Genomic DNA, 26,420 nt, shown 5'->3' on the forward strand with positions numbered 1-26,420 from the left:
AGGCTATTTGACAAAGTTCTAAAAACTATCTTAGGGTATTTATTTGTTTATAAGGAGCCCTACAAAAATACTTTTCTGCCTTTATTACAGCTATTTTATTAAAAAATCGAAAAAGAAAATGAAATATTTAAATATGCCGCCAAAACGCGACTTTTAGCAATATGGCGGCCATGGCATGCAGTGACGTAAATTCCGTGTAAATATCATACAAAGTTTGTTGGTGTTTCGAAAAGTTTTGATTTTCTCTTGTTTTATTTAACTTGTGCCACGTCATATGTGTGAAAATTATTAAAATGAGTTCCTATAAATGTTGTGCAGTGCCTCAATGCACTAATACAACAATAAAATCTCCTACGAAACTGTTTTTTCTATGCCGATGGATTTGAATATTCGCAAGAAGTGGTTTCAGATCATGATCTAAGATCAGTGGTTACCAAGATATACTTACAATGATGTTTTCACATTCCTCAGTTCGTATTTCAGCATAGAAATCTGGATTGTCTTTGAAGAAGACAATCCAGATTTCTTCTTCCAACCATTATTGCGTCCACTTTTGGTAGGTTTCGACTGTCAGCTTTCGCGGAATGGGTTTCCATTATTAAATACCTATGTTATCTGAGTAATCCTGAGCGATCAAACACTTATAAAATCTTGAAAAATAATAGCGAACACTAAGGAACGGTACGATCCACAGTCTGTTTATGGATAATTGACGTCATAATAGAAATAGCCAATCACGTTCGTTTTTAGTCACGTGACAGCTGCATATAAAAACCTAATTTTCTGAGACGGATTTTGTTTAAATAATGCAATATTTTTATCTCGCGTTATTACAAATTGCTCCAAAAAAATAATATTAAGACTGATGACATAAAAGAAATGTATATTTTTAATACAGTCAAATAGCCTAAAATACACTAAGCATTCAAAATATATGCCTTTGCTTTACTATTTGGTATCTACTTGGGCTCCACATTCAGATATGAGCCCACCTTAGATAAAGCCCACAGATATAAAATACATGAAGACATAAAAAACGATACATAGGAGTGAAAATGATCACGTTACATACTAACAATCGCCTTTTATTCCTTACGAGATAGACACCTGCCAAGCATTATAGTGTCAACTGATATGTTTTAAATTGAATCTTGTACCTATATAAAAGTACCGTAACTCCTGATGCTACAACAGCGAATTGAAATGAAAAACCTAATTTATGGCATACTTTATTCTTTAGATAATTTAGCCATCAAGTCTATTAATAAATATGGAATGAATTTGCTTTGTGTAGAGAAGTACATATTGTATTACATAGTAAGTTTAGTATAATTTGATTATTTATATTTACACATACAAGTGACAATAATGTTATAATCTTAGTGGTGTTCATAATATCACTTTAACATTCCTTCACAAAGGTAGCAAAGGTATGAAGCACAAAAAATTGGCAATTTTCAATAGAAAGACGTTATAGATAATTTTCTTAGGAGCATCATTTTGTATATTTGGATCACTTTTGTTTCGTTATGAAGTTCATTAAATAGCACCAAAAATGACATACCTAAACGTGTGCATTAAAAATGTTTATATTTGCTGGCCTTAATTTTTGAAATAACGTCATTGATCTAAATATACAAGTTCATGCAATCAGTAAGGAAGCTCTGTAAAAAGGCATATAAACAATAATAGTTTGTATAAGTTTTAAAGGAGACAATCGTGCTTAATTACAAGAATAAAAATATCAAATGCAGAGTTAAAACTTTTGCAAAATTAGATAAATTTTCTAAGATAAAAATATGAACCGACACTGGCATGTAATCCCCAAATGCTTTAAGGTACTCAGGTACTACAAACAAATCTCTCACCAGTACATTAAAGTTATGACACCGAATTTACTTATTTCTTAACTTATAATCATCGAATATAGTCACAACAAAATAAACATAACAATAATAAAAACATTATATAAAAAAATGTTACTAAAGCTGAAACATATTGTTATTATTCTTTGAAATTAATCACATCTACATTTTAAAAATACGCCGAGGATATTTAAGATGAGGTAGTGTGTTGTCCAAACTATATGTTTAGGAATGGTCATTTACTATTGTTATTTATATATTTATAGTAGTGATGTTATAAAAGTGTGGTCTATCGACGTGCGATGTGATTTAATCAAAGAGATAAAACAGTCTTATATAATTATATTTATATGATTCACGTCCAACTACGTTTGCATACTGCACTGCATTACATCTACCAGAACATTACTCATCCCTTTTTATAACTTAAGTACTATGATAAAGATGTAATAAATTACCTAATATCAAAAACTATGTACAATCACAATTTGTACATGTAATATATAAGTTCATACATATATATTCGCATACAAACTATTTTAAATAGTTATGAACACACTAATCAATGGAGATTGCAGACACGACATAGGCTAAGAATACTGTTCTAAAAATACTCTCGCCTATGCAGTACATTCTATAGATGTACATCAATAACAATAAAAATTAAGTTCAAACCACACTCAAAATATATCACAGATACCTAAGGAGATATTATTCATAATATCTCGTCATAGAGGTATTAAACACTGCGAAATTATTCTATGGATAAATAAACGAATATAGTTGTATATGCACGATCTGAAACATATTATATTAATACCTCAGTATGTAGTTTACTCTTTGAATTTTGTTCATAAAGTGTCTCTTTAGACTTGAAAGTAATCACTGACTGTGGCGTCGCCGCCGTTAATACTGTTTCTGGGCTGCGCTGCGCGCTCGCCGCCCGCCGCGCCGCCCGCCGCGCCGCCCGGCCGCTTGCCCGACACGGCGTCGTAAAGCGGCTCCTTCTTGGCCACCTCGAAATACTTTACACTCTCGTAGTTAGGATCTTTCTTATATCTCACCGAGTCGTACATCGGATCTTTAGATCTCACGGATTCATATTTGGGTTCTTTGTATCTTAAAGACTCGTAATTTGGATCCTTGGTGCCGACACTCTCGTAATTGGAGTACTTTGGCCGCACGGATTCATAGTTTGGATCCGATTCACTGCCTGTGGTGTATAATGGATCATGCGGCATCGATTCGTAATTCGGCTCTTGGATAGAACTAGTTTCTTCATTGTTATTGCCATGTGAGGATCTTTTATTGACGGTGGAGTACGTCGGCTGTATTTTATAATTAGGTGCTATTGTAGCATATGGCGGAGTGGATGGTTGATTCCGTAGCACTTCGTAATTGGGATCGGAATCTGAAGCATTGTTGTCGGTCTTGGAGATGTGCTCGTACCCGTGATCACTACTGATGATGCTGTTGGGTCCACTATCAACGACTGCGTGGTTTAATTTTAGCAAATTGTTGTTTGAAAAGTTGGAATTGCCTGGTTTATTGACATCTTTAACGGTTTCGTAACCGGGGTCTTGGTTTTGTGAGATCTTGCGTTCTTTGTGAGCGATAGTTTCGTAGCCGTGGTTGACTGATTTCTTTCTGTCAATAGTTTCGTATCCGGGGTCATCTCCGCGGAACTTGGGCGCGACGCCATCCACTTCGTTGTTGGTGAGATCTTTGGATCTTCGTATCGGGTCGTCTTTTCCTTTTTTCTTCAAGACTTTTGCGTACATTTCTTCGACGTTTCGCGAGGGGCTTTCTGTGAGTCGTTGTTCTGAGCTTGCGGAGGTGGCGACCTCTGGCGAGTAGTTGCTGTAGCCGGGTCCGTCGATGGAGTTGTACAAATTGTCGACGGGGCTGTCTTTGTGATCTATATCGAAGTTGAGCTCTTTGGCGACTAGCGGGCGGATGAGATCGCCAGAACTGAAGCGGTGCTTCTCGACGGGGTAGTTGCAGCCGTAGAAATCCGATGAACTGACACAGCTGTTGTTTCGTTGGTGTTTTTCGTTGAGACTGCGACGAAACTTGTCATTGCTGTGAAGGTCACCTAAAATTCAAAATGTTTCGTTCAGTCTCGCATAGATCGATTTCAAAACCTCATTGACATTCGCTCAGATTTCATTTATTTTATTTATTTATTTATTTGGGTTTACCAACGTTTGTTTACAATATTTCTTACTTGCTAAGGTCATACATAAAGTTTTTATCAACTGTAACAAACACTTAAAGGTAACCACGACATGCATTATAATTTTTGCTTAAGTAATATATATTAACAAAAGTATTTCCTACTTGTATAAACTTAACTTTTACTTAAAAGCTTAGGACAATCTAATAAATTATTAAACAATTTATATATAAACGCAAGATCAATTATTCATTGTCAAGAATAAGAACGAAAGGTCGTCTTAAACCGTTTATTTGTCCTTAAGCTACCAACCTGTGCTAGATATTCGTTGGTGCTGCGCCCTAACATTCGCTGTGGCATGCGAAGTGGCATGTACGGCGGCATGTACTACAGCATGATGCGGCGCATGCGCGGGCGGCGGCGGCAGCGGGGAGTTGGCCTGGCGCTTCTCAGGCTTCGGCGACCCGAGAGCGCCCGTCGATAGAGAACATGACGATGAAGATGCTGAGTAAATAAAACCAAATATAATTAGTCTCTAATCTACCAATGAAAACCGCCTTTTTTATTTAGGCAAAACAGTATATAATGGTAGTGACCTGGACATTTGTTGTATGGATCGCTTATCTAAACAAATATTTAATTCGCGTAATAAGCAAGTTAAATTTTTTCCATTTCGTGAAACCACTCACTTACCCAAGCGTAAAAACACTAATCATAATCTTTATTGCTTAATTTGATATACAACTATTACTCTTGAAAGAATTCAGGTTTTATTCTGTTTTAATCAAGTAAGATAATTTTTTATGTACTCCTTACTGAATCTATATCTAATCTATCTTTGTCTTATGTATCATTTTCTGAATTCAGTAATATACACATTTTTTAAAAACTTACCTTGCCGAGAGTGTGTCGCATTAGAAGTGGAAGCTCCAATTTCAGGTGGCGCACTTCTCCTGTAACAGAATTATTCAATTAAAGATTACAAAATTTTTTTACTTCAATAGAAGTTCTTCGGCTGGATGAAGATAATAAATAATACATGTATAGTTACCTGGCCGCACTGCCGGCGTCGCAGTCGGCGGCGCGCCTCTCGGGCGTGATCTGCGCGTACGTGTCCGAGCCGCCCGCCTCCGCCTCCTCGATCGCCGCGTACATCTCATCTGTAACGTTATTATTATTGCTAAAGCTAAAGTAATTTATTTGACGTCAACCAATGTTGTTAAACCATACGTTTTGACAATTATTAAGCGATTTGAAGTATCCTATTATAATGAATAAAAATTTTGAATTTGAATAAACATTAATACGAAACGATCATACAAAAATGACCATCTTGGTAGATCAGTGACCTAATACATACCTACATACAAATAATCACGTCTTTATCCCATACAAAGTAGACAGAGCCAACGGCCTCGAAGAGACTGAAAAGTCACGCCCTTCTGCTCTAGTATTGTGTATTTTTACCTATCTATAATTGAGTCGTCGAATTTGGCCTATAACTTTTATGACTTTTTCTTAAACTTTAATACCATTTTTGTAACATTCTTACCTTAATATGAAATAACATTTTTTCAAGTAGAAAGTTTTGACTTACCTGAGTCATCCGACACGGTGGCGTAGTGCGGCTGCGTGGGCGGTTTCACGCTCTGTGCTCGGATGTTGCTGAGAGGCTCGCGGACCGATATACTGGTGTAGCCCTCTGAAAAACAATGATGAACTTAAGAAATCAATATAAATAAAAATAATAAGTCCACCTTTGTATTATTATACAATAAATAAAAATTTCAGAAACCTACCAACTAATCAAGAAGTCACTTTCAATTAAAATCATAATTATACTTAAAAAGTTGGAAGCCGGAGAATGAAATAAAAATGCAATGAGTTAACAAGTCTAATTTAAACTTAATAAAATGGTTAAAACAAATCTTTCGTTGTTTAGTGACTGACAAACAAAGCACGTCTGAAAATTTAACTAATAAGCGTGAATTTTGAAATAAAGTATATATTAGTTTGAGAGTACTTAAAGAGGATTTACAAAAGTAAAAAGTCCTTTTTTTAACTAAGAAAAGTAACTCCTCAGTGTATGAAAATACCTGCGGAACAGTATATACCTAATTATTTTATTTCGGTTAATTTCTTAGAATTCTCGAAATGTACGAAATAATGGGACAAAACTGAACAGAATTCAGTGTTATATCATTCAACTTCGATTTATTTATTGCTTATCATTTTGTACATTTCAGTTGTAATAACTACAATACTCACTGGTTAGACATGAACCCCATATAAACAAAATTAAGATTGAAATGGCAAGTGCTTTTTTCAATTTAATTAAGTATGAACTAAAGTAATTAAACTTTTCATATATTTTCAAAAAATTAAACGATCTACCCCAATATAATGTTAACCAACACGATACTGAACAACATTTAAGTATGTATATATTTTTTGGTTCCATCTAAATAACAAATTCAAGATACAATTTCTACGTAAAGTATATTATGATATTTTGTTAATGCATAATATTATTATCACAAAGCAAAATCTCACGCACTGCACTGATATACATCAAGTTGATTTTTATCATTTGTTTATAAATATTTATCATTATCTTACATGAATGAATGTTATTTTAAGTAATTTCTGTTAAACACTTAAATAATGTATTAATAAAATTTTTATCTTGAACTTACGGGACATTACCGCCTCGCCCATTAATGTGACTAAATGTTAAAATTTTATTAATGTAATCATCTTTTGAATATCATAACTTATTTTATTTCGTTAAGGTTGATTTCAAATTTTTGCAAATGAAATTGCGTTAAAGCTACATCCATTTATTATGTAAGCAAATGTTTGCCAGGTTTCGAAACCCGTACGCAAACGAAACAGTACGAAAAAATAAGACAAGTCTAATTTTTACGTATTTCTCTCGACACTTCTTTTGGTTTAACAAAACGTTAAAAATGACCATATTGTTCGAGACATTCACAAGTTTTATACAAATTAACCTAGTATATTGACGGCCTCTGTGGCGCACGCTACGTAGTACGCTTGTCTGTGACACCGGAGGTCCCAGGTTCGAATCCCGGCCAGGGCATGTTGAGAAAATAACTTTTTCTGATTGGCCTGAGTCTTGGATGTTTATGTATATAATTATTTATTATAAAATATAGTATTGTTGAGTTAGTATCTCGTAACACAAGTCTCGAACTTACTTCGAGGCTAACTCAATCTGTGTAATTTGTCCCGTATATATTTATTTATTAACTACTCACTGGCGGAGTCTGTGGAGTCGCCGCTGAAGTGCGCGGCGGTGTCGGCGCGCGCCCGCGGCGACGGCGGCGTGATGTACGGCAGCTCCTGGCTGGACGGCAGCTGCCCGCTTATGGCCACTGACGCGGATATCATTACTGATTCTGGAGAATACGAAAAAATATATATGAAAGCTATTTTGATAAATTTATAAAGATGTACCTACGTACATACATAGTACGTATAACGCTTCTCGGCACGTTAAGTCTTATTACAGAAATGTCTAGTTTGTTTCTAACGGCCATTTCCTTGAATGTCCCATCCCACACAGGGTAGACGGAGCCAACATTCGCGAAAAGACTAAAAGGTCACGATCAGATTTATTAATGTTTAGAAATTGTATGGCATACCTATACACTACACAAAATCCTGTTAGAACACACAAAAATAAAGCAAATAAATTTCATTGCTTTTTTATGTGAAGATAGTACATCTTGTAAGAAAATAATGTGCTACCATCACGATGGATTCATAAGCTCAAGTAAAAAAAAAATAACCGACTAACCTGGGCCGGACTGTGTCGCTTCCCGTTCATCTATTTGAATTTCATCCTCCGATCTTTGATCAGGAGTGATTTCCACCGTACTATAAGAGATAAGAAAAAAATACTGTGTGTAGTTACTATTCGTTTTAAGTGGGCCACATATAAAAAAGTATATCTTCACTTCAATATGTTAATGATACTAAAGTGGTAAGATAAATGTTACGAATAGTTTCCTCGGGACGGCGCATAAAGCCCATAGCTACAATTTTTATAGATTATTTTTATAAATACAATTTTTATAGATTATAGAATAATTAATTCAAAACAATGATAAATCCACAGGCTAGCTAAAAATTTACATATTAGCAACTTTTACGGACACTTGACGAAGTAATCTATTTGTATTTTGTACAATAACGTAAAAAATAAAAGAATATGAAAAAGCTAGCTACATAAATTACGGCGATCATATGAATGATTTAAATCATTATAAATACATACATACTTACATAGAATCATAAGTTGAACAATTTAATTACAAGGTACTTAACGTAAATATGTAGTCATAACATAATACCTATTCATATAACAATTTTATTCATATTCAATGTCCTTTGTCATGTAAAGCATAATAAGATGCTAATACATATTAACGGTTGGTTATAAAACAAAGACGTTATGATGAGTATTGCAGAATAACAAGGATAATATAAACATGTGGCAGTACCTAGATGCATAATGATGATAGATTTAAATTAGAATCTTTGGCGTTTTTTACTTCCTGAAATATGTATTAATAACGTAACAATAATGTAATTAGTTTTAGGCTAAGTTATACTGATACCTTACTTCCTGTACTCAAAGACTTGTAAATCAATACCTTTTAGCTAGGGAACGCATCCACAGCGAGTTATGTTATTCAATTCCTATTCAAATACTAAAAGGATATGCTGTATTTTAATAGAATAAAGATACAAACATATGTACATAAAATCACACCTCTTTCCCGGAGCGGTGGTAGACTGCATCTTTCCACTAGCCCCAGGATGGCTGCATACTACTTCCGCTTCATCTACTTTCATTAGTTTCTAGAATATAGATAGATACTTACATGTTATGAGACTCATTCTGAAGCTTTGCATATGCATGCTCGTAGGGGTGCTCCCTACTCGTGGACGCGATAGCCGAAGCTTTGGCACCTGGGGACAAGTATAGAATTGAAAATTCCATACCACAGACATCTAGAGAACAGAGATCTAGTTGTAATCCAAAGGATATGCGGTAATTGTTCCATTCCATACACACTTCGATCGAGTGAAGTCTATTAAGTGTAGCATAAAAATGTAGATATCGTGCTATATTTATCAGCAAAATCTACCAAAAATGGACGAAACGCGGGGATTTTGTTCCATTTTAGCTTTGTTGGCTTAAGCAGTAATTAACTGGATGTCGTTGTTTTCATAAAGGTTCATACACCTCTGAAAATAACTTACACAAATAATTAGGCCCAAACTGGACGTTCTAATACATTGCACATAAATGCTTCCAGCAAAAGTGAGCCAGTTTCATAATTTCCCGTGTTTTTCAGTCGGATTGGTACATAGGTATACGAATTGTTAAAACAATGCCACTGAATTGCAAGTTACATTCATATAATGAGTTATTTTACTATAATAACATATCCTTAGAAAAAGTGTATATATAAGTATGTATGTCCTTTAATTTTTGATAACAAAAAAATATAATAATAAAAGATTATAATCTTGATACGTTATCACATTGATTTAAACTGTAATATAATGAATCGCATAATGACATACGATCAGATAACGACCGAGACAAAGAGTTACGTCCTGATTAATTTACGTTTGATTATAGTATTGTCGCGTGGAGCGATAACTGAATCTTGGATATATAATTTATTTTATTAAGGTTACTAAAGGTGTTGATTAATAAATTGCATTACGAAATGCAAATAAGACAAGTTGGCATTAAGACAGAAATTTCAATATAATTCTACAAAAAAATACACTTTTTTATTGTACTTACTTTTCTACACAAAGGAAGGTTTAGGTACAATTGCGAATGTAGAACAGACATTGATTTTAGATTCCATTCAGCTTTTTGAAGAAAATTAGGCTACTTGACGGATAAAATTGAGTTTATCATAGAAACCAGAAGAAGTTGTAAATATTCGATTTTCATTATTTAATTTAATATGTACGTACTTCTAGTCGGATGTAAAGATAAAATAAAGTAGCTATGGATTATTGTTTATCAAGAATTATATTGATTGTTGCTACTTGATGAGATGTTGTCAGTGATGATTATTAAATATGTTTATGTATACTTTTATATTAAAAATTTACGAAGATGATGTAGTATGGTATTCAGACTTTTAACTCTCTCTCATTTTTTAGTGTTCCCAGTATCACTTTCTACTGCTTTGGGGCCGAAGGCCAAATTCAATACCAGTCAGACATTAAGGCAAAAAGTTTCGATTTTATCCTGGCCCAAAATAATGTAAGGTGCCAATTTGACTGTTCTGATATATTCATCTATCATAAAGAGCTTTTTATACATACGTCAACTCACAGGGGTCACCATGAGACCATCACACGAACCATCGTGTGATGGTCTCATGGTAGTAAGTAAGTACCAACTTAGTGCTTACCAATATAAGAAAATCATAAAAAGAAATAGTGGAAGTTAATTTAGTTTATTACTGTGTAGTGATTACCTTCATCTAAATTGACAGTAGCATATATTTCTGAAGCAGTATCCCCACTGTCGTGCCTCCCCACTGGGTGCGGGATCTCAGGTAGACTGCGCTGATTATTCTGGGTAGATGCCCTGTTAAATGAAAACATAAAATTAAAATGTTAAATAAAAAGTGGACAACATTTTTTAAACTTAGCTGAAATTTTGCCATATAGACACATAGCAGGTTGATGTCTTCTTTATCCTGGCCTTAGTCCTGGTTATATCCCCACCCCTCTGGAGAGGAGCCGTGGGCGCACCTCTGACATGATCTTGGATTAGATGAGTCAGGTTTTTACACAAAGTGACTCCCATCATCTCCGCATCTCATATCTCCGCTACCTTTGCAGTGGTATTTAGCCCGAATAAGACCTAGATATAGCATGTTGTGACTGTCAATAATTCTCTTAATAATAAATTTTATTTTTCTTTATACATAAGATTACAAACTTTGGATTCTTCTTTTAGGCGATTGGCTAGCAACCTGTCACTATTTGAATCTCAATTCTATCATTAAGCCAAACAGCTAAATGTGGCTCTGTCTACCCCACAAGGGATATAGATGTGATGATATGTATATATGTTATACCTAAACATCACATCCTTTCAATTAGAAATAAACAATAAATAATATAAGTTTATAAACATCTAAGCATGCAGTGTTCAGCTATTATTTTGGTACATCAGGGATTAGATTTGATTACAAGCACATTTCAATATTTAAACTTTCTTTTAGAGATATTAATCTGTGACTCCAGATTTGGCCATAAAGATAACTCAAGAGTGTGAAAGTTAGGCCATTTTCTGTCAAACATTCTTAGTTATATTTATCAATTTCGTAACTACCAGAATTTCCTGAGATTTCAAAACATAAGTTGGCAGTAACCTGAAGTTACAAAATAAAGAGCATGGAATGTGTAAATATACCATTATATATATCATCTTATCACCTATTTATTATATTATAAATGTCTTTTACTTAAATCTAAATATTTCTAGGTATCTGAAGGTTTGTGAAAATACCAATTTCATTTCCTGTGCTGCAGCACCCAGGGTCCACTATCAAAGTCATCAGTCAGTTGTATATATACAACATGTATTGTTCTTAAAGCATATATCATAACATAATAGAAAAGGCTATAGAAGGCAACACTCAAGTTTTTAATTTAATTAGAAAGAAACCAATTTTGCCCCTACATTAGTACCTTTATCTATTGGAGCAATTAATATTATTAGTAACTGGATTGAATATCAGATAAACACCTTTTTTTCCACCAAAGTTATTAACATTTTCATCTAAATACATTCAAATGTTAGTCAATAATTTAGATAAAACATATTAAATTGATTACATATCTACATGAACCAAGCAGTCTACGAAGGTTATTAAAGAGAACTCTACCCACTGAGTTAGAAACAACTAGGACATGCCATTTCTATAACAAACCGCTTGACAGATGCTGGAGTGGTGGGCGTAGGGGACAGTACCTCTTCGTCAAAACGGATTTTGACTACTCCAGCAGTACCCACCAACTCACTTCTGTTAAATGTAAAAATATATTTGCAATTGACAGCTAGGGCAGCCAAAGAACATAAGAATAAATATAATACTTGTCTCAGATATCAAGGTTCATATATCTTTTCTAATGAGTATGAATATTATTTATTTATTTCTTTAACCTGTCGATGACATGTTTGTCATCGTGTCTTGTGTTCAATACAACAATATTATGAGATGAATGTCCAGTTCTGAGTCTGACTGACTGAGACTGAACATCAATTTTTTATTAAAATTATTGGCATGGATCATTCTTTTACAGCTGATTATAAAAATGAAAAAGTAAATACAACTTACTTCTGATTAGAATTTTTACAGCCGCAAACACAGGCTGAGAGTGCCGTAATAAGTGATACGAGCACCCCCACACTCAAAGCTAACTCTACGAAAGTATACATAACTATAGTTCCTTAATTAGTAAGCAAGCAATGGTATACTTGATTACATTTCAATTGTATTAAGTCACTCCTATAAATAAGAATCCACTATTTATAAGACTTTCTTCCATATTTTGTAAAAGTAGTATTGAAATGTAGGACACGAGTTTTATAAACATAAGATCGCCTCTTGTTTATTTAAAAAAAATTAAGAACACGGTTTATTTATATCTTGTTTATTGTACACTTCCTCCTATTTGAAATTACAATTCATTTTAGTAAAAGTTTTGCGAAATGCACATTCACATTCAGAACCCTAGCCAATAAACAAAATGACATTTATGAAAATGTTACAAGCCCCAAACCAATAATTTTCCCCAACGTTTTCTGATTGATGTTTGACGGGGTGAATAGAGCAAAGCAAACTTATTTTATTTCGCAACCGTTTTTCTTATTGTAAATGCATACCTACGTGCTTATTAAATTTATGACGAATACATGTTGTGATTCTAGGATTTCTTCATCTTATGTTAGTGAATTTTGTTTGTTTGTTTGTAAACTCTTTATTGCACATAAAATAAATAAAACAAATTACAAAACAATTATTGGATTTAGAAGAATATGTACAATGGCGGACTTATCCCCAATGGGATTTCTTCCAGTCAACCAAAATATAAAGGAAAATACAAAATTAAAAAGGCAGCGCACATAAAAAGCATTGAGATGCAGTGAAATAAACAATAAATTTCTACATAATTAAAGTTAATACATATTTATGAGTACACTCAATTGTTAGATGCATCAGAATACAGTCTTTTGATAAGTGATTTATAAGAACTAAGGTTTAGAGCAGATTGACGACTGACAGATGAATGAACACTAAAAGATAAGCCATAAGTCCGAGAAGAATAAGGAGGAATAAGTAATTTAAGATTATTATGAGATTGCATGCGACTATCCGTCTCACGGAATGAGAAATTTTTATGAAGATACTGGGGAAATGAAGGATTAAAAAGGATATTAAACAAGAGAGATAGTGTGTGAACATTACGTCTGTAGGGACGCAATGTAGACGTATAGGCTACGTCTAAGGGGAATTGGGAGCCAATTCAATTTTGCTATTCTTTTTGAGAACAATTTACTTAAAATTGTACCTTAATCTAAAACGATCATTTTGGTTCCTCAAAAAACTCGTCCCTGGCTACATACATGAAGCCAGGGCAAAGAGGGACGTGTTTTTGAGTCAGTGGTACGAATCCTCGCACATTAAGTCCCTTAGCGCTTTATTAGCTAAAAGGTACCTCCAAGGCCTGGTAGACTAAGCTCGATTTCTTCAGTTGCAGTTGGAAACACTGACAGCTTATAGTGGTGACAGCTGACAGATGGATGACAGAAAAATGAAATTCAAATCAAACAAAAGTCGTTCTCACTTCTCATTTTTGTTTCGCGCTCGTAAATTTCCTAGAAAATAGTAGCCGTTGAAAAAATGATGAAAAGAACATTTTTGTAGATAGTTACCCTCTATACATGTGGATATTATCCTGAGTTTGAAACTTGAAGACGCATATGTACTTTTGACAAAACTCTACACATACCTAACCTCGGCTGCGAATATTACCGGTACGATATGGAGACCAAAAGTGAAATTTTTTCACAAAGATTAATTATAGCAGTGTTGTGGAATATTGGACTACAGACTTTTATCGCTGTACTATTGGTATTTCTAATACAAATTGACATACTACATCCCCTATCATGGATTGCTTCTACACTCACCGACATTTTTGGGTGGAAAATGGGTCTGAATATAATTCTTCTTGGTTTAGTGTCTTTTTTCCATGCTTATATTTATGGTAATTACTATACGATTCCAGTGCCGAAATACTTTACGAGGTTTTCATTGTTTCTGAATTTATTTTCTGTACAAAATGTAACATTTAGTATTCTCTATGCATTGAGTGGATATTTTACAATGAGTTTGTATTCATCTTTGGCTAAAAGCAACTTTAATACACTAAAGAAAAAATGTGAACATTTTGATGGGCAGTGTCTCATGGAACAAAGTTTGTATCTGCAATTTGGCGGAATGTGGATGGGTTTGTACTACTTCTTAAATACTCATATTTTAAGCCCTACACTTCTCTTGTTTCCTCACATTTATCAGGACAAGTTTCAACAAATCAAACTGGCTGTGAGTAATATACTTTCTACAGGATTTAGGAATTCTATCCTCCCTGTTGTTTATTATTGTATTTTTTACTATATATGGGGGAGTAAACCAAGAACTGTGGTATCAGATGTATATGGTGCATATTTAGAAGATCCTCCATTAGATAATTTGTACAACTTATTCACATCTGGTATTTGGATTGGACTTTGGTTCTATACTAGTTTATTCTTAATATCTGTGTATACTATGAGAACGGTATTCAATATTGTGCTCACCGAACCAATGAAATTTCCTATAGAATCAGATTCAAGTCTAACATTACATAATGCATTAGCTCAAAGATCACAATTCAATGGTTATTTGGGAGCACAGGACTTGAGAATCTTAGCCATGACTGATCCTGCTAGAAGACATAATATTTTCACATTGTCGCAACCTGGAGGTCATCCAAGAAACTGGAATAATTTATTAGAACAATGCCTGAATATCATAAATGATTTCAGCAAAGAATTGGATAATATTAATGGAGATGGAAAGAAAATAGAAATTAATAATTCTGATCAAAAAAAGTTGATGAATATAAGTCCTAAAAGTGGCTTGTATTCAAGTAAATTAAGGAATTTGGCAGAGTCACCAAAGTTGATTGAACTCAAAGATTACAATAGGAACAAAGTTGAAAACACATTTGCAAACGCAGTGAAGGAAGAACTGAACATATTTGTGAACAAATTATGCCAAAAACCAGGTATTCACTATTTTTTTGGAGAGTTGACAGATACAAAGCTGAAATATTTGTTGTTGCATGCTCAGCCTGTAATGTGGACTTGTGAAGGGTTGGCCTTCATTGCATCAGCTTCATTGACAGAGGACAAATATGGAGTAGTCCAGAATGACTTGCCTGCCATCATGTCTGCACTGGTGAATCTCAAACAGAACTTGGACAAGCTGAGCAAACCGGGCCTGGTGCCCAGAAAGCATATTTTGCACGACTTGCTTGCAATAAAAATAAAGAGTGCCCTCGTATCAGCAGTCAAAAGAAGTATCTATAAAATAGTAATAACTTTTTCAAAGTATATTCATGAAATACCTCTGGATCCAGATGTTCAAACTGCCATTCAACCATTTTTAATGTGTAAAGAGGCTTAAATTGTTAGTAATTATTTTAAATACTTAGGGTAATGTAAATGTTAATACTTATTTTTGTAATAAATAACTTTGAATAAAACACTCTTTTAAAGAAAACCTTCTATTAAATGCTCTAAAACATAAATCTCATAATTATATCACATATTTGACTAGAAACACGAATAATGTTATAATAGAACATAGGTACCGATATAATTTTTAAAATAGTATACCAATCTTCAAGATGTTTAAGATTTAGGCATAATTGTAATAGAAAGACTAGGCCTTTATTTCTACATATTTGCTATACTTTAAAGTAGTGTATCTTCATCTCGGAGATCACTGCTGAGGAGTAAGGATCTCTGGCTGGCAGCCCCCAGGAGAGCAGTGCGTTCAGCTGATGAAGTCCCTGATTCGCAGCTTAAAGATGCTATGGGATAAAACAATTGTTTGTTACTGTATAGTCAATGAAATGAAGCTAATATAACAAAGCAAAAGAAGAAGATAGAACACTTAGGAATAGGTAAACAGTATCACAACTATACAAAACAAATGAAAAATCTTATAGATTTACCATGAGCTTTAAAACAGTTTTACTGGAGTCAACTGTATCTGTTAAACTATTTGCTATTAATTGATCTGCCTTGAGCATACAAAACAATTATTATAAGTAAGAATATAAGCGTTTCAAAATGAATGGACCTATGACATATACAGTATTACCACTTATTATTTACCAGTTACATCGATGTACCTGCGTAGAAGTAAAATTTTTGTAGGGCGCAAAATTATTTGAGCCTAGGAGAGCGCGCCATGGGAACCCGCGATCTGAACTGTGCAATAATGAGCGAGATTCCAAGAGATATATTTTCTTGGGTATATTTAAGTTATCATTCGGTTTGTATTCTTCGCCGAGGAATATTGCCTAAGCGACTTATAAAAATGGTAGTATTGTATCAGAGTATTAAATTTTCTGACTACTAGGTACTATTACTAAACTACTACGAAACTTATGACGTATTTGGCAGTTCGCGATAAGACACTAGTGCATAATGGAAAACCGACCCCGAAGCGTAACGCCCGAGGGTGCAACTGGCAACGTAAAGATGAGTGAGAGAGAGAGAGAAGTACACTGGACACTCACAAGAGAGAAGGAAGAGATAGCCAAGAGGGACACGCAGGTTATAATGTGCGGTACATACGAAGGGTTGATTACCGTCGGGGCTGGCGTGCGGCGTGGCGCTGGCGGTGCGCTGCGACGGCGGCTCGGGCGACGCCAGCGCCGCGCGCAGCGACCCGCCCGGGGACTCCGTCATCGATGCTTGGAGGCTGTAGCTCTCCCTGTGCACAGAAACCCTATCATTGCAGTTTTACTGAAATCTGAATATACATTTGTCAATTATTTTTCTTCAAATCTGTATGGGTGTTTTAGTGGTTTAGTTTATCAAGGCGACAAAGGGCGTCATTTATGTAGACTTCTATTGTACTTTTATTATACTCATTTATTTTTGTTATAAGATTCCTAGAAAAGTTAATATTTTAATAAAAGGTAATTAAAAATTATGTTATTTTCTTTTTTACTTCTTTTGATTTGACATTTGGTTTTCACGCGTCACGCGATCACGCGACACCAACGTCTCGCGTGAATTACTGATCGTTCTGTAGGACAGGGAGCGCTCGCCTGTATCCCGAGGTGGAGGAGGTCTGCGAGATCTCGCTGTCGTAGGACGTGTCGGTGTTGACGTTGGCGGGCTGCAGCAGCGGCGGCCACGCGCGCCGCAGCGGCGTCGTGTCGGGCCCGGGCGACGAGCACTCGTCCGACTCCAAGCGCACGTGGGACGCCTGTAATATATGATTAATAATATTAAAAATTAAAATAAATTAATAAATCGTTTAAGTAGAAATTTAAAAAGAAATATCAAGATAAAGAATTTTTTTTCATTCATCATTAAGTAGTTCGTCTCGGTTGACTTGACCATGACTATTTTCTGGGGGACATTTGGTTATTACAATTGCAAGTAACTTGTCCATCGATGTTGTATTAAACATTATCATTCTTCTGGTATTAGTCTCGAGGAATAGAGGCCAAAGTGTGTCTAGGATCCTGTATTATTATCTGTCTGTCTCTGTTGTTGCAGCATCCTCCATCATTCTGTATTATACATACATAAATAATATCACGTCTTTTCCCAGAGGGGTAGGTAGAGACTACATCTTTCCACTTGCCACGATCTCTGCATACTTCCTTCGCTTCATTCACATTCATAACTCTCTTCATGCAAGCTCGGCGGTTTCGGGTACTCTTGACCTGACCCTTTGCCAGGACGCTTTAATTTGATCAAAAATTTAATTATACTCTTACTCCCGATCAAACTTATAATATAGGTATATACCTAGCCAGTAGTAGTTAGGCGTTAGCTAGGTAGTAGTTAGGTTTAAAATATTCTTACGTCAGGCTGACGATGTCGACTGCGTCTGAACTTGAAGGTCTTCTTCGAAGGTCCCTGAGCCCGTTGCAGACGAGGTCTCTCCCCTTCAGGGCTGTCCACGCTGTGCTCCCAGGCCGGGGACTGCGGGGACAGCGGCGTCGTCGACGTCTCTCCTGCCACTCATCATCACAAATTATTATGACAGAATCTTAGAATAAGGTGACTAAACAATTTTTGGTGAAATTAAACATAAATGTAAACATGCATTTTCTTAAAGAGCGCTTGAGAAATTTGTTATCTTCTATACAAAATAGGACACGAATTCATTGACTGACACATCAACACATAGTCCGAATGGGTCTAGAGTTTTGAATTTCGGCGTGTTGGTTATATATGTGGTCTAAGGGTGCGCTAAGAAAAGATACGAATATTAACAATCGTGTTAGGTACATTGTATTTATAGCAAAATCAAGATTTTACTAACAAGATTTAGTTACCTGTGGTAAACTTGAATTCAACGGACGGTACAAATCTGAGTTTTGCTTGATTGTTGGAATAAGGCGGTGTTGCCACTCCTGACTTGTTGGTGTCGCCTCCGTAAGTATTGGGTCCTGGAAAACAATTATGACTAATAAGCTAGAGCTTCTGAAAAAAATTGAATAGTACATAACGTATACAAAGTTATGATAACATTTTAAGCACATGACCCTGACATGAAACTCTTCATACAGATTCATTTTATATTTTATATAGTTTGCCGATGATTTTTTGATTTTTAAGCGGTTATTTGAATGCATTTTTGTGTATCTAAGTAAAATTTTAGCTAAAAGTGTTCGATGGGTTGGGTGAGTTACGGTTCACAATCCTCTCGTGCCCGACACGCCAATGGATAGCGATGTCTTGCTGAGCATTTTGATAGCTTTAGCTAGGTATAAAATAATTATATTTTTATAATAGTCGAGGATAGAAGTGAAACTAACCTAAGTGCGAGTTTCCGCTATTAGCATTGTTGCCATCGGGCCGGCCGCCACTGTTGGGCGGCGCGTCGAATGTTGGCAAATGCTGGCTCGTGGTAGAACTGCTTGATAGAGATTCTGGATGGAGAATAAATAGGTAAGCGAAAATTAAGTTTCATCGAAATAGAGGCAATATTGCGCGACATCGTTGAAATATAATCGATCTGGGAAACTAACTAAAACAAGAAATCTCAGAATGAAGAAAATTACTTCGAGTGACTATCTTTTTTCTATCCATTTTTAGTAAATTAGTAATTCTTTCGTTCTCCTTCGTCTCTTTCATATAGGTAACAAACGATGGGGGTTTACAGAAAAATTTACATATTTTTTTCAGATTCTTTTCCTTGGATATGTGTTTTTTCCAAGTTAGTTAAAGTTACAGTTCCATGTGTTGCATATTGCAGCCTATTTTAGCTGCGCTGTATATTTAAATGGTGGTATTTTAAACGAAGATTGTATATTAGCCTCTCTCAAGAAGATGGTTCAACCCGAAAAATGTCGCATAACCAGTGTTGATTCCTGTTGTTTGGGAAAACAGACTCACTCATTCTAGGATTGTGATCTCGTACGTCGGGCTTGCAGAGACGCAACTTTAACTACCGCCAGAAGTATTATGAAGTATTATTTAGCCGCTTGCCTCTCTGAGCGGGGTGGTCGGGCGTGCGGGGCAGCGCGGCGCGGCCCACCAGCATGGAGATGAGCGAGGGCCGGTGCTGCTGGTGCTTGCCGTCGGGCGCCGCGCGCGGGAACACCTCCGACGCGCGCTTGCCGCCGCCCTGGCCCAGGGTCTCCGCTATTTGCTCTGGGAAGTTATAGTCAAGGTTAAAGGGAGATGTGAATATTGGCCGTGTATAACAGAACATAAGTAGGGCGGTGGTGGTATTTTTTATAGTAAATAATGGGGTAAAGTGGGGAGAAAGTTTATAAGCCTTTCTCTTAGTCGCCTTTTACAACATCCATGGGAACTTGCAATATAATTATTTAATGTGTATCTATAAAACAACATTTGTCCCTATGCCTTAGTAGGTATAGAAGATCCGATTCAGACGAATTTTCTAATTCACGCAAGCAACTTTTCTAATACCTCCGACTTAATATTCTCGGAGCCGCAGTTCCCCAGTCATAATATTTCGCTTGGCGGAAGATTATATGTTGAAGGTTATATGATTACTTAACCTTTAACATATACATAATCAGTATACAGTGAATTCCTTACCAAACTTAAACTGATCATGCGTGTCCCTCATGGTCCTCAGTTCCCTGGCCAGCTCGGCCAGCAAGGCCCCCCGAGCCCTGGCCGCCGGGAGTTTCAGACCCCGCACTCGCTCGCGAACTACGAACTGCATGTGACGCTCGTTGTCGCCAATTGGTGGTTGTGATAGCTGTTTCCAAGGAGTTGTTATTAATAGCAACCTGATTAAGTAAGGATACATACTTTTTAAAAAAAACGGGCTCTAGACATACAGCATCGTAAAAGCCAAGTCGTGTTAGCCAAGCATATGTTTTTAAGCTAAGCGATAAGGTATCAGTTACAGGTACAATGTGTGTAGCCACATGATGAAGCTGTTTGTAGTTGTAGTGATGTTTAGATACACTGTGTTAATTTGGATGGGTTCAAGTCCCAATTAGTAAACTTTGTATGTTGCGTCTCTGCACACAAACTACAAATACTTATTTAGCTTTCTATATCACGAAGTTAAGAGGTATAAAGTGTTCCATTACATAAGGTACCTTGTGCACAATGAAGGGCTGTAGCAGGATGTACAGTGGCGTGCGATACGTCACGACATGTTCAAGGAAGTCCCACAGGTGATGTGCTGCCTCGTTTCGTCGTCCGAGTTCTCGCATGGCCCGAGCGATGCGACCCCATTCGCTACATAGTTCGCTTGTGAAGCATGCGCAGACTACTTTCAGAGCTGGATGGGAAAAGAGTTTGTTATATTATTGTTTGTAATTTTATGAGAAAGCGTTGGTATGGTCGTTATCTTGCTTTTAGAAGGAGTTCAGCGCTCGTGCTAGAAATAGTGAAAGGGAAATTTTAACAACGCGGTGTGTCCAAATTAATTTATGTGGTAATCTCTAAAAGCAAAGGTGAGATTAAAAACAAAAACTTACACTCATTACACACCTACTTGAAAACTGATTGGATTCTGACATATTCTCGGTGATGGCTCATTGGTTTAAATTTATGTCCAATCACAGACAAGTGATAAAATAATAAGTGGTCACCGAGGAACGCGATCCTGTACAGCTGGTTGGAGAGCCTGGTGACGTTCCTGGCGTCGCGGCTGCCGGTGAAGGTGAGCGAGTTGGCGCGGGCGTCGGACGCGTTGAGCTTGGCGTTGACGGCGGCCAGTTGTCCGGGCGGCGCGGGGGGACATAACGCGTTGAGAACCACTGACACTAGGTAGCTGACGTCCGATTGGCGGAGGGGTGGCACGTCTGTATCAATAACAATGTTCATTGTCATTATCTTGGCATTTACCCCGAAGTAACCTGCCTGTCCAGGGGTGACCTTTTATCGTGTTAAAGTAAGGAGATCGGATAGTTTGATTTATTTACAGAGCAAAACATAAAATAAGGACTGTAGCCGGTGAAATGATTTAGACTAGAATCTTCGCTGTGATTGGCTGATGTTGTGTGACGTTTGAGATGTCACCACAACTCATTACAGAATAATTAAATTTGCTTATGTATATTGTACATAATTGTCTTGCCTTTTCTTCCACTGCCAACTCGTAAACAAAGCGGCATAAATAGATTCATCAGCATGTTTTCAGTTTTCTCTGGCGACTGAAATATTGCGCTGCCACCACACATCTGTTCTAAGGAATAACTATCCTGTAAATAAGAGATATAATTAGTACCACTCTATAGACTCAGTTTACGACGATCAACTATAGAAAGTCAATGTCAAAAATGGAATTTATTAATTTTTTTATGAAATACTAGAGGCCGCCCGCGACTTCGTCCGCATGGAAACCCTATCAATCCCGCGGGAACTCTGGGATAAAAAGTAGCCTATGTGTTATTCTGGGTCTTCTACATACCTACCAAATTTCATGGTAATCGGTTCAGTAGTTTTTGCGTGAAAGAGTAACAAACATCCATACAAACTTTCGCCTTTATAATAGTAGTAGGATATGTGTAGTAAGTAGTAGAAGTAGTAAAAGAGGTAGTCTCTGCCTACCCTTCCAGGAAAGAGGCGTGATTTTATGTATGTATGTAGGTATATATGTGTAATGTATACACAACATTTTTCGTTAAAATTTCACAAAGGACCTAAGTGGCAATGTTCATTTTTAATGCGACAATTACTTTTATAAACATTGCATACCCCAGTGTTAATGACTTGCAGCGCAATAAGTCGCACCACCGTGCTGCAGAAGTGCGGCGGCGGCGGCTGAGACATGAGGGCGGCCGTCGCTGATGATAAGTTCTCGCCGGAATTATTCTCTGATACTATCAAAGCCTGTCAATATAAATAGAGCCCGTAAATTTAATTAAAGGGTGAGTAGATTCTAGCAAAGAAGAAAAGTAAGACTAAGTTCGCCATTGTAATGTAACGACAAAAGGCGTGGACAAATGGACGAACAAAAAATCTGAGAAATTTTAATTCCTCAAAAAGGATTTAGAAATTTTCCTATTTGAAGCTATATTTTAACCTGTTCGTAGACGATCGTGGGAGTCCACAGATGAAGATTTATGGGTGTCAATTGAACTGAGGTTAGGAAACTCAGTTCGGCACTTTTGTATAAGCACTGTTTATTTACCATCTCCGGTAGTATTCGATCAACTTAAACGTGTCACAGCTAATATTACTAATGTTTTACAACACAAAATACCGCAGAATTCATTGCTTCTAATGGCAGGTGATTTTAATTTTCCTAAATTTACATGGAATAAGGACCCTAACACTAATTCTTTTCTCCCATTTGGAAACAATTCATCAGAGGAAGACCTATTTGTAGATACTCTCACATTCAATAATTTGCACCAGTTAAATCCAGTGACGAATATATCAAAAGACCGTTCATTAGACTTGATTTTCTCTAATGAACTGGATGTTTTTCAAGTAACTGAACACCCTGTACCTTTAGTTCCAATTGATAGTCATCATCCAACTTTATGCATTAAAATGAAGTCTTCATTGCATAAACGAGTAGCCTTTAATAGAACCCCTTTTCTTAATTTCTTCAAGGCTAACTATCCTAGCATCAAAGATGAATTGAATAAGATTGTCTGGTTTGAGCATTTAAAGCCCCATGATTCTGTAGATGATTTGGTTGATAAGTTTTACGAACTAATTATGCCTATAATTCACGCTCATACGCCTATTGGGACTACTAAAGATAAAAAATTTCCTTGTTGGTTTAGCAGGTCACTAATCAAAACTCTCAAAGAGAAGGCCAAATTTCACAAGAGATTCAAAAAATATGGTAATCCCAGGGATCAGTTTACGTATAAATTACTGCGTACTAGGTGTGATAAAATGATTGATGACTGTCTCACAAAGTTTAAGTCTCAAGCTAAAACGGATATTAAGAATGACCCTAAATATTTCTGGACTTATATCAAATCTTTAAGATCTAATAGTGTTAATATACCTGACGAAATGTATTTAGAGAATCAAAAGGCTCAGGGTGGACAACAGATTAGTGATCTTTTTTCTGATTTCTTCAATTCAAATTACATTAGAAATTCATCAACGACGTATACGGTCTCTTCTTCAAATAATGCTCATGCTTCACTTGGTGCTTGTTACGTGACTAAAGTGGAAATTCTTAGGGCCCTTGAATCCACGGACACTAAAAAGGGACCGGGTCCTGATGCTATACCACCGATGTTCTTTAAGATATGTGCGTCACAATTAGTTGAGCCGCTTTATATAATTTTTAACAAATCACTTACAGCTGGAGTATTTCCCTTAAAGTGGAAAACTGCCCATATAACACCGGTTCATAAAAAAGGAGATCTTACTAACATAATTAACTTCAGACCGATTTCGATTCTTTCATTTTTGGGTTTGTTATTTGAATCTTTGGTACAAAAACATCTTTATTTTCATTTTAAATCCCTATTTAATATCCATCAACACGGTTTTTTGCCTGGTCGCTCAACTGTCTCTAACCTTTTAGGGTATGTGGATGATATAACGGCAGCACTTGAGAATAATTATGAGGTCCATGCTGTATATACCGACTATTCTAGAGCATTTGATGTAGTTGATCACAACTTACTTTTACAGAAGCTTGCTCATGCCGGAATATGCGGTTCATTACTGAGGTGGTGTGAATCATATTTGAGAAATCGTTCCCAGCTTGTGGTAGTTCGTGGTTTTAAATCTCAACCTAAATCAGTCCCTTCAGGTGTACCACAGGGCTCGCACCTTGGTCCTTTATTCTTTTTAATATTTGTTAACGATCTTTGCTCCAACATTGATACGGAACATAGAATGTTTGCTGATGATTTAAAATTGTACCGTGTAATTAAATCGGAGGAGGACGTCACAATGTTGCAGGATGATCTAAACAAACTCAGTCAGTGGACTCTTGATAACAAAATGCTCTTGAATCCCAGCAAGTGTTATCTTATAAAATTCACACGCAAAAGAAACTCCCCTAATACACCATATACAATCAATGGTTCTGACCTTCAGGAAGTTGAAAATATTCGAGATCTTGGGGTAATGTTGGATCAAAAATTGGATTTTAGAGATCATATTGACTGTGTGGTTAGGAGGGCTTCCAAATTGGCTGGATTTGTAATACGACAGACTAAAGTCTTTAACGCGCCTGAAATTCCTAAACTACTTTTCAACTGTTATGTTAGAAATATTCTTGAATATTGCAGTCCAATTTGGAATCCATCATGCGAAATACACGTCAATAGAATTGAACGAATACAAAAACGGTTTTTATATCACCTGACCTTTTCAAAAAACCTATGTAATCAGTTACCCTCTTACCAGTTGAGACTTGAGCACTTCAAACTAATTTCACTCCAGCAGCGTCGTTTAGCCGCTGATATGTTACTCTTGCATAAAATTGTCACGGGCAAAATTGATAACTCTGATCTTCTTAATAGACTAGCTTTTTCTATACCTAGATCTAGCAGTCGCCTACACAACCGTGTTGTCTTCCATTTGCCTCATTGTCGTACTAACTATCGCCAAAATTCATCATTAATTCGGATGTGCACTCAATATAATAGTATTTGTCATGAGTTAGATATCTTCAATGTATCAACAAATTTTATCAAGAAAGTATTATTGTCAACACAAACCAATGAGTCATGGTAGGTACTTTTATTTTTATCATAATTTTATTATTGTTTTTCTTTCAATATGAATTCATGTTTTTTTTTTCCTTTTTAAGTACTAAGAGCTAATTAATTTTTATGTGCATGCTGTGTTCACTCTTAGAAAGTTGTACAATTTACATGTTTTCAAAATATCTATTTTACTATGTTTGTAATGATTGTAACAACTAGTTTGTGAACCAAATAAAAAAAAAAAAAAAAAAAAAAAAAAAAAAAAAAAAAAAAAAAAAAAAAAAAAAATGTGCTTTCGAGATTACTTTCAAAATTGGTCAATACCTACTGATGACAGTAAAAAAAAACTGATTAATAATTACGAGTTTTGTATTACTATAAGTTTACTTATATCTGTCTAGATTTTTAAAGTTTGTGCATGTTGCTAATATTTTACCTGAACAGTGTTTAGAAGGGTTTTCACTTGTTGCCAGTGCATGATATATGGACACCGGATCATTGTTTCGTAAACTCCTTTCAGGAGTACCGCAGCCGAGTCCCAGTCTGTGTTTCGCTGTGACATTAAAACTACGTGGTAAAATAAATTTTGAAAATAAATATAATTAGAGGAAACTTCAATACCACCTAGAATAATATCAGAAGTTGTACAGGATAGTCAGTTGCAGAATATTTGTCATCTTTAATCTCACACAATTATAAGTGCTGGTTTTAATGCAATGCACATCACCCTTATTTGACACCATCTAAATTTGCATAATTTGCCCATCCTTTCATGCCAATCTTTAAGAACATCTTATCGATTCTCTCCAGGATTATGATGAGTGATGGTCTCATGTAGTGCATTGCAACCAGCTTGTGGCTACACCGCA

General features: G+C 35.9%; 3 protein-coding genes across 8 annotated transcripts in view; 1 reads left to right on the plus strand and 2 right to left on the minus strand.

Moving 5' to 3' along the window:
* Positions 1-6: 6 nt before the first annotated feature.
* Positions 7-12,886, minus strand: LOC106137709 (uncharacterized). 2 transcript variants are annotated; one of them, XM_013338611.2, is made up of 11 exons: positions 12,459-12,886; positions 12,051-12,143; positions 10,584-10,696; positions 8,955-9,042; positions 7,865-7,944; positions 7,323-7,463; positions 5,639-5,743; positions 5,093-5,201; positions 4,936-4,994; positions 4,354-4,545; positions 7-3,960 (listed from the first exon to the last, which is right to left on the minus strand). In XM_013338611.2, the coding sequence occupies exons 1-11, from the start codon at positions 12,557-12,559 to the stop codon at positions 2,732-2,734; spliced, it is 2,310 nt and encodes a 769-aa protein (XP_013194065.2). In that variant the 5' UTR covers positions 12,560-12,886; the 3' UTR covers positions 7-2,731. The 2 variants fall into 2 exon arrangements, with proteins under 2 accessions (XP_013194065.2, XP_013194066.2); XM_013338612.2 differs by lacking the exon at positions 12,051-12,143.
* A 1,032-nt stretch (positions 12,887-13,918) lies between these two features.
* On the plus strand, positions 13,919-15,908 carry LOC106137648 (nucleoporin NDC1). Its single transcript, XM_013338508.2, has one exon. The coding sequence runs from the start codon at positions 14,166-14,168 to the stop codon at positions 15,852-15,854; it is 1,689 nt and encodes a 562-aa protein (XP_013193962.2). The 5' UTR covers positions 13,919-14,165; the 3' UTR covers positions 15,855-15,908.
* Positions 15,909-15,970: 62 nt separating this feature from the next.
* The window catches only part of LOC106137630 (protein unc-80 homolog), a 34,201-nt gene continuing 23,751 nt past the window's right edge, over positions 15,971-26,420 (minus strand). For 3 of the 5 annotated variants that reach the window (XM_060946102.1, XM_060946101.1, XM_060946099.1), the window contains exons 51-63: positions 25,988-26,104; positions 22,616-22,750; positions 21,996-22,119; positions 21,508-21,720; positions 21,010-21,194; positions 20,495-20,660; positions 19,916-20,080; positions 19,243-19,356; positions 18,760-18,873; positions 18,284-18,441; positions 17,515-17,675; positions 17,050-17,174; positions 15,971-16,263 (exon numbers count right to left, since the gene is read on the minus strand). In XM_060946102.1, coding sequence (XP_060802085.1) covers positions 16,145-16,263; positions 17,050-17,174; positions 17,515-17,675; positions 18,284-18,441; positions 18,760-18,873; positions 19,243-19,356; positions 19,916-20,080; positions 20,495-20,660; positions 21,010-21,194; positions 21,508-21,720; positions 21,996-22,119; positions 22,616-22,750; positions 25,988-26,104 — 1,896 coding nt within the window. In that variant the 3' untranslated portion in view covers positions 15,971-16,144. Of the gene's footprint in view, positions 16,264-17,035; positions 17,175-17,514; positions 17,676-18,283; positions 18,442-18,759; positions 18,874-19,242; positions 19,357-19,915; positions 20,081-20,494; positions 20,661-21,009; positions 21,195-21,507; positions 21,721-21,995; positions 22,120-22,615; positions 22,751-25,987; positions 26,105-26,420 lie in introns of all 5 variants that reach the window. The other 2 variants (XM_060946100.1, XM_060946103.1) reach the window with 2 other exon arrangements.

Source organism: Amyelois transitella, chromosome 10, assembly GCF_032362555.1.
Source record: "Amyelois transitella isolate CPQ chromosome 10, ilAmyTran1.1, whole genome shotgun sequence".
Taxonomy (NCBI): Eukaryota; Metazoa; Arthropoda; class Insecta; order Lepidoptera; family Pyralidae; genus Amyelois; species Amyelois transitella.

Excerpts from the sequence above, each read along its gene's own strand:
- LOC106137709 (XM_013338611.2), bottom strand. The coding sequence starts at position 12,559 with ATGTATACTTTCGTAGAGTTAGCTTTGAGTGTGGGGGTGCTCGTATCA. Across the intron at positions 7,945-8,954 it reads CAGAATGAGTCTCATAACAT|TACGGTGGAAATCACTCCTG; the intron begins GTAAGTATCTAT and ends TATCTCTTATAG. Across the intron at positions 3,961-4,353 it reads CCAACGAATATCTAGCACAG|GTGACCTTCACAGCAATGAC; the intron begins GTTGGTAGCTTA and ends TTTGAATTTTAG.
- LOC106137648 (XM_013338508.2), top strand. The coding sequence starts at position 14,166 with ATGGAGACCAAAAGTGAAATTTTTTCACAAAGATTAATTATAGCAGTG.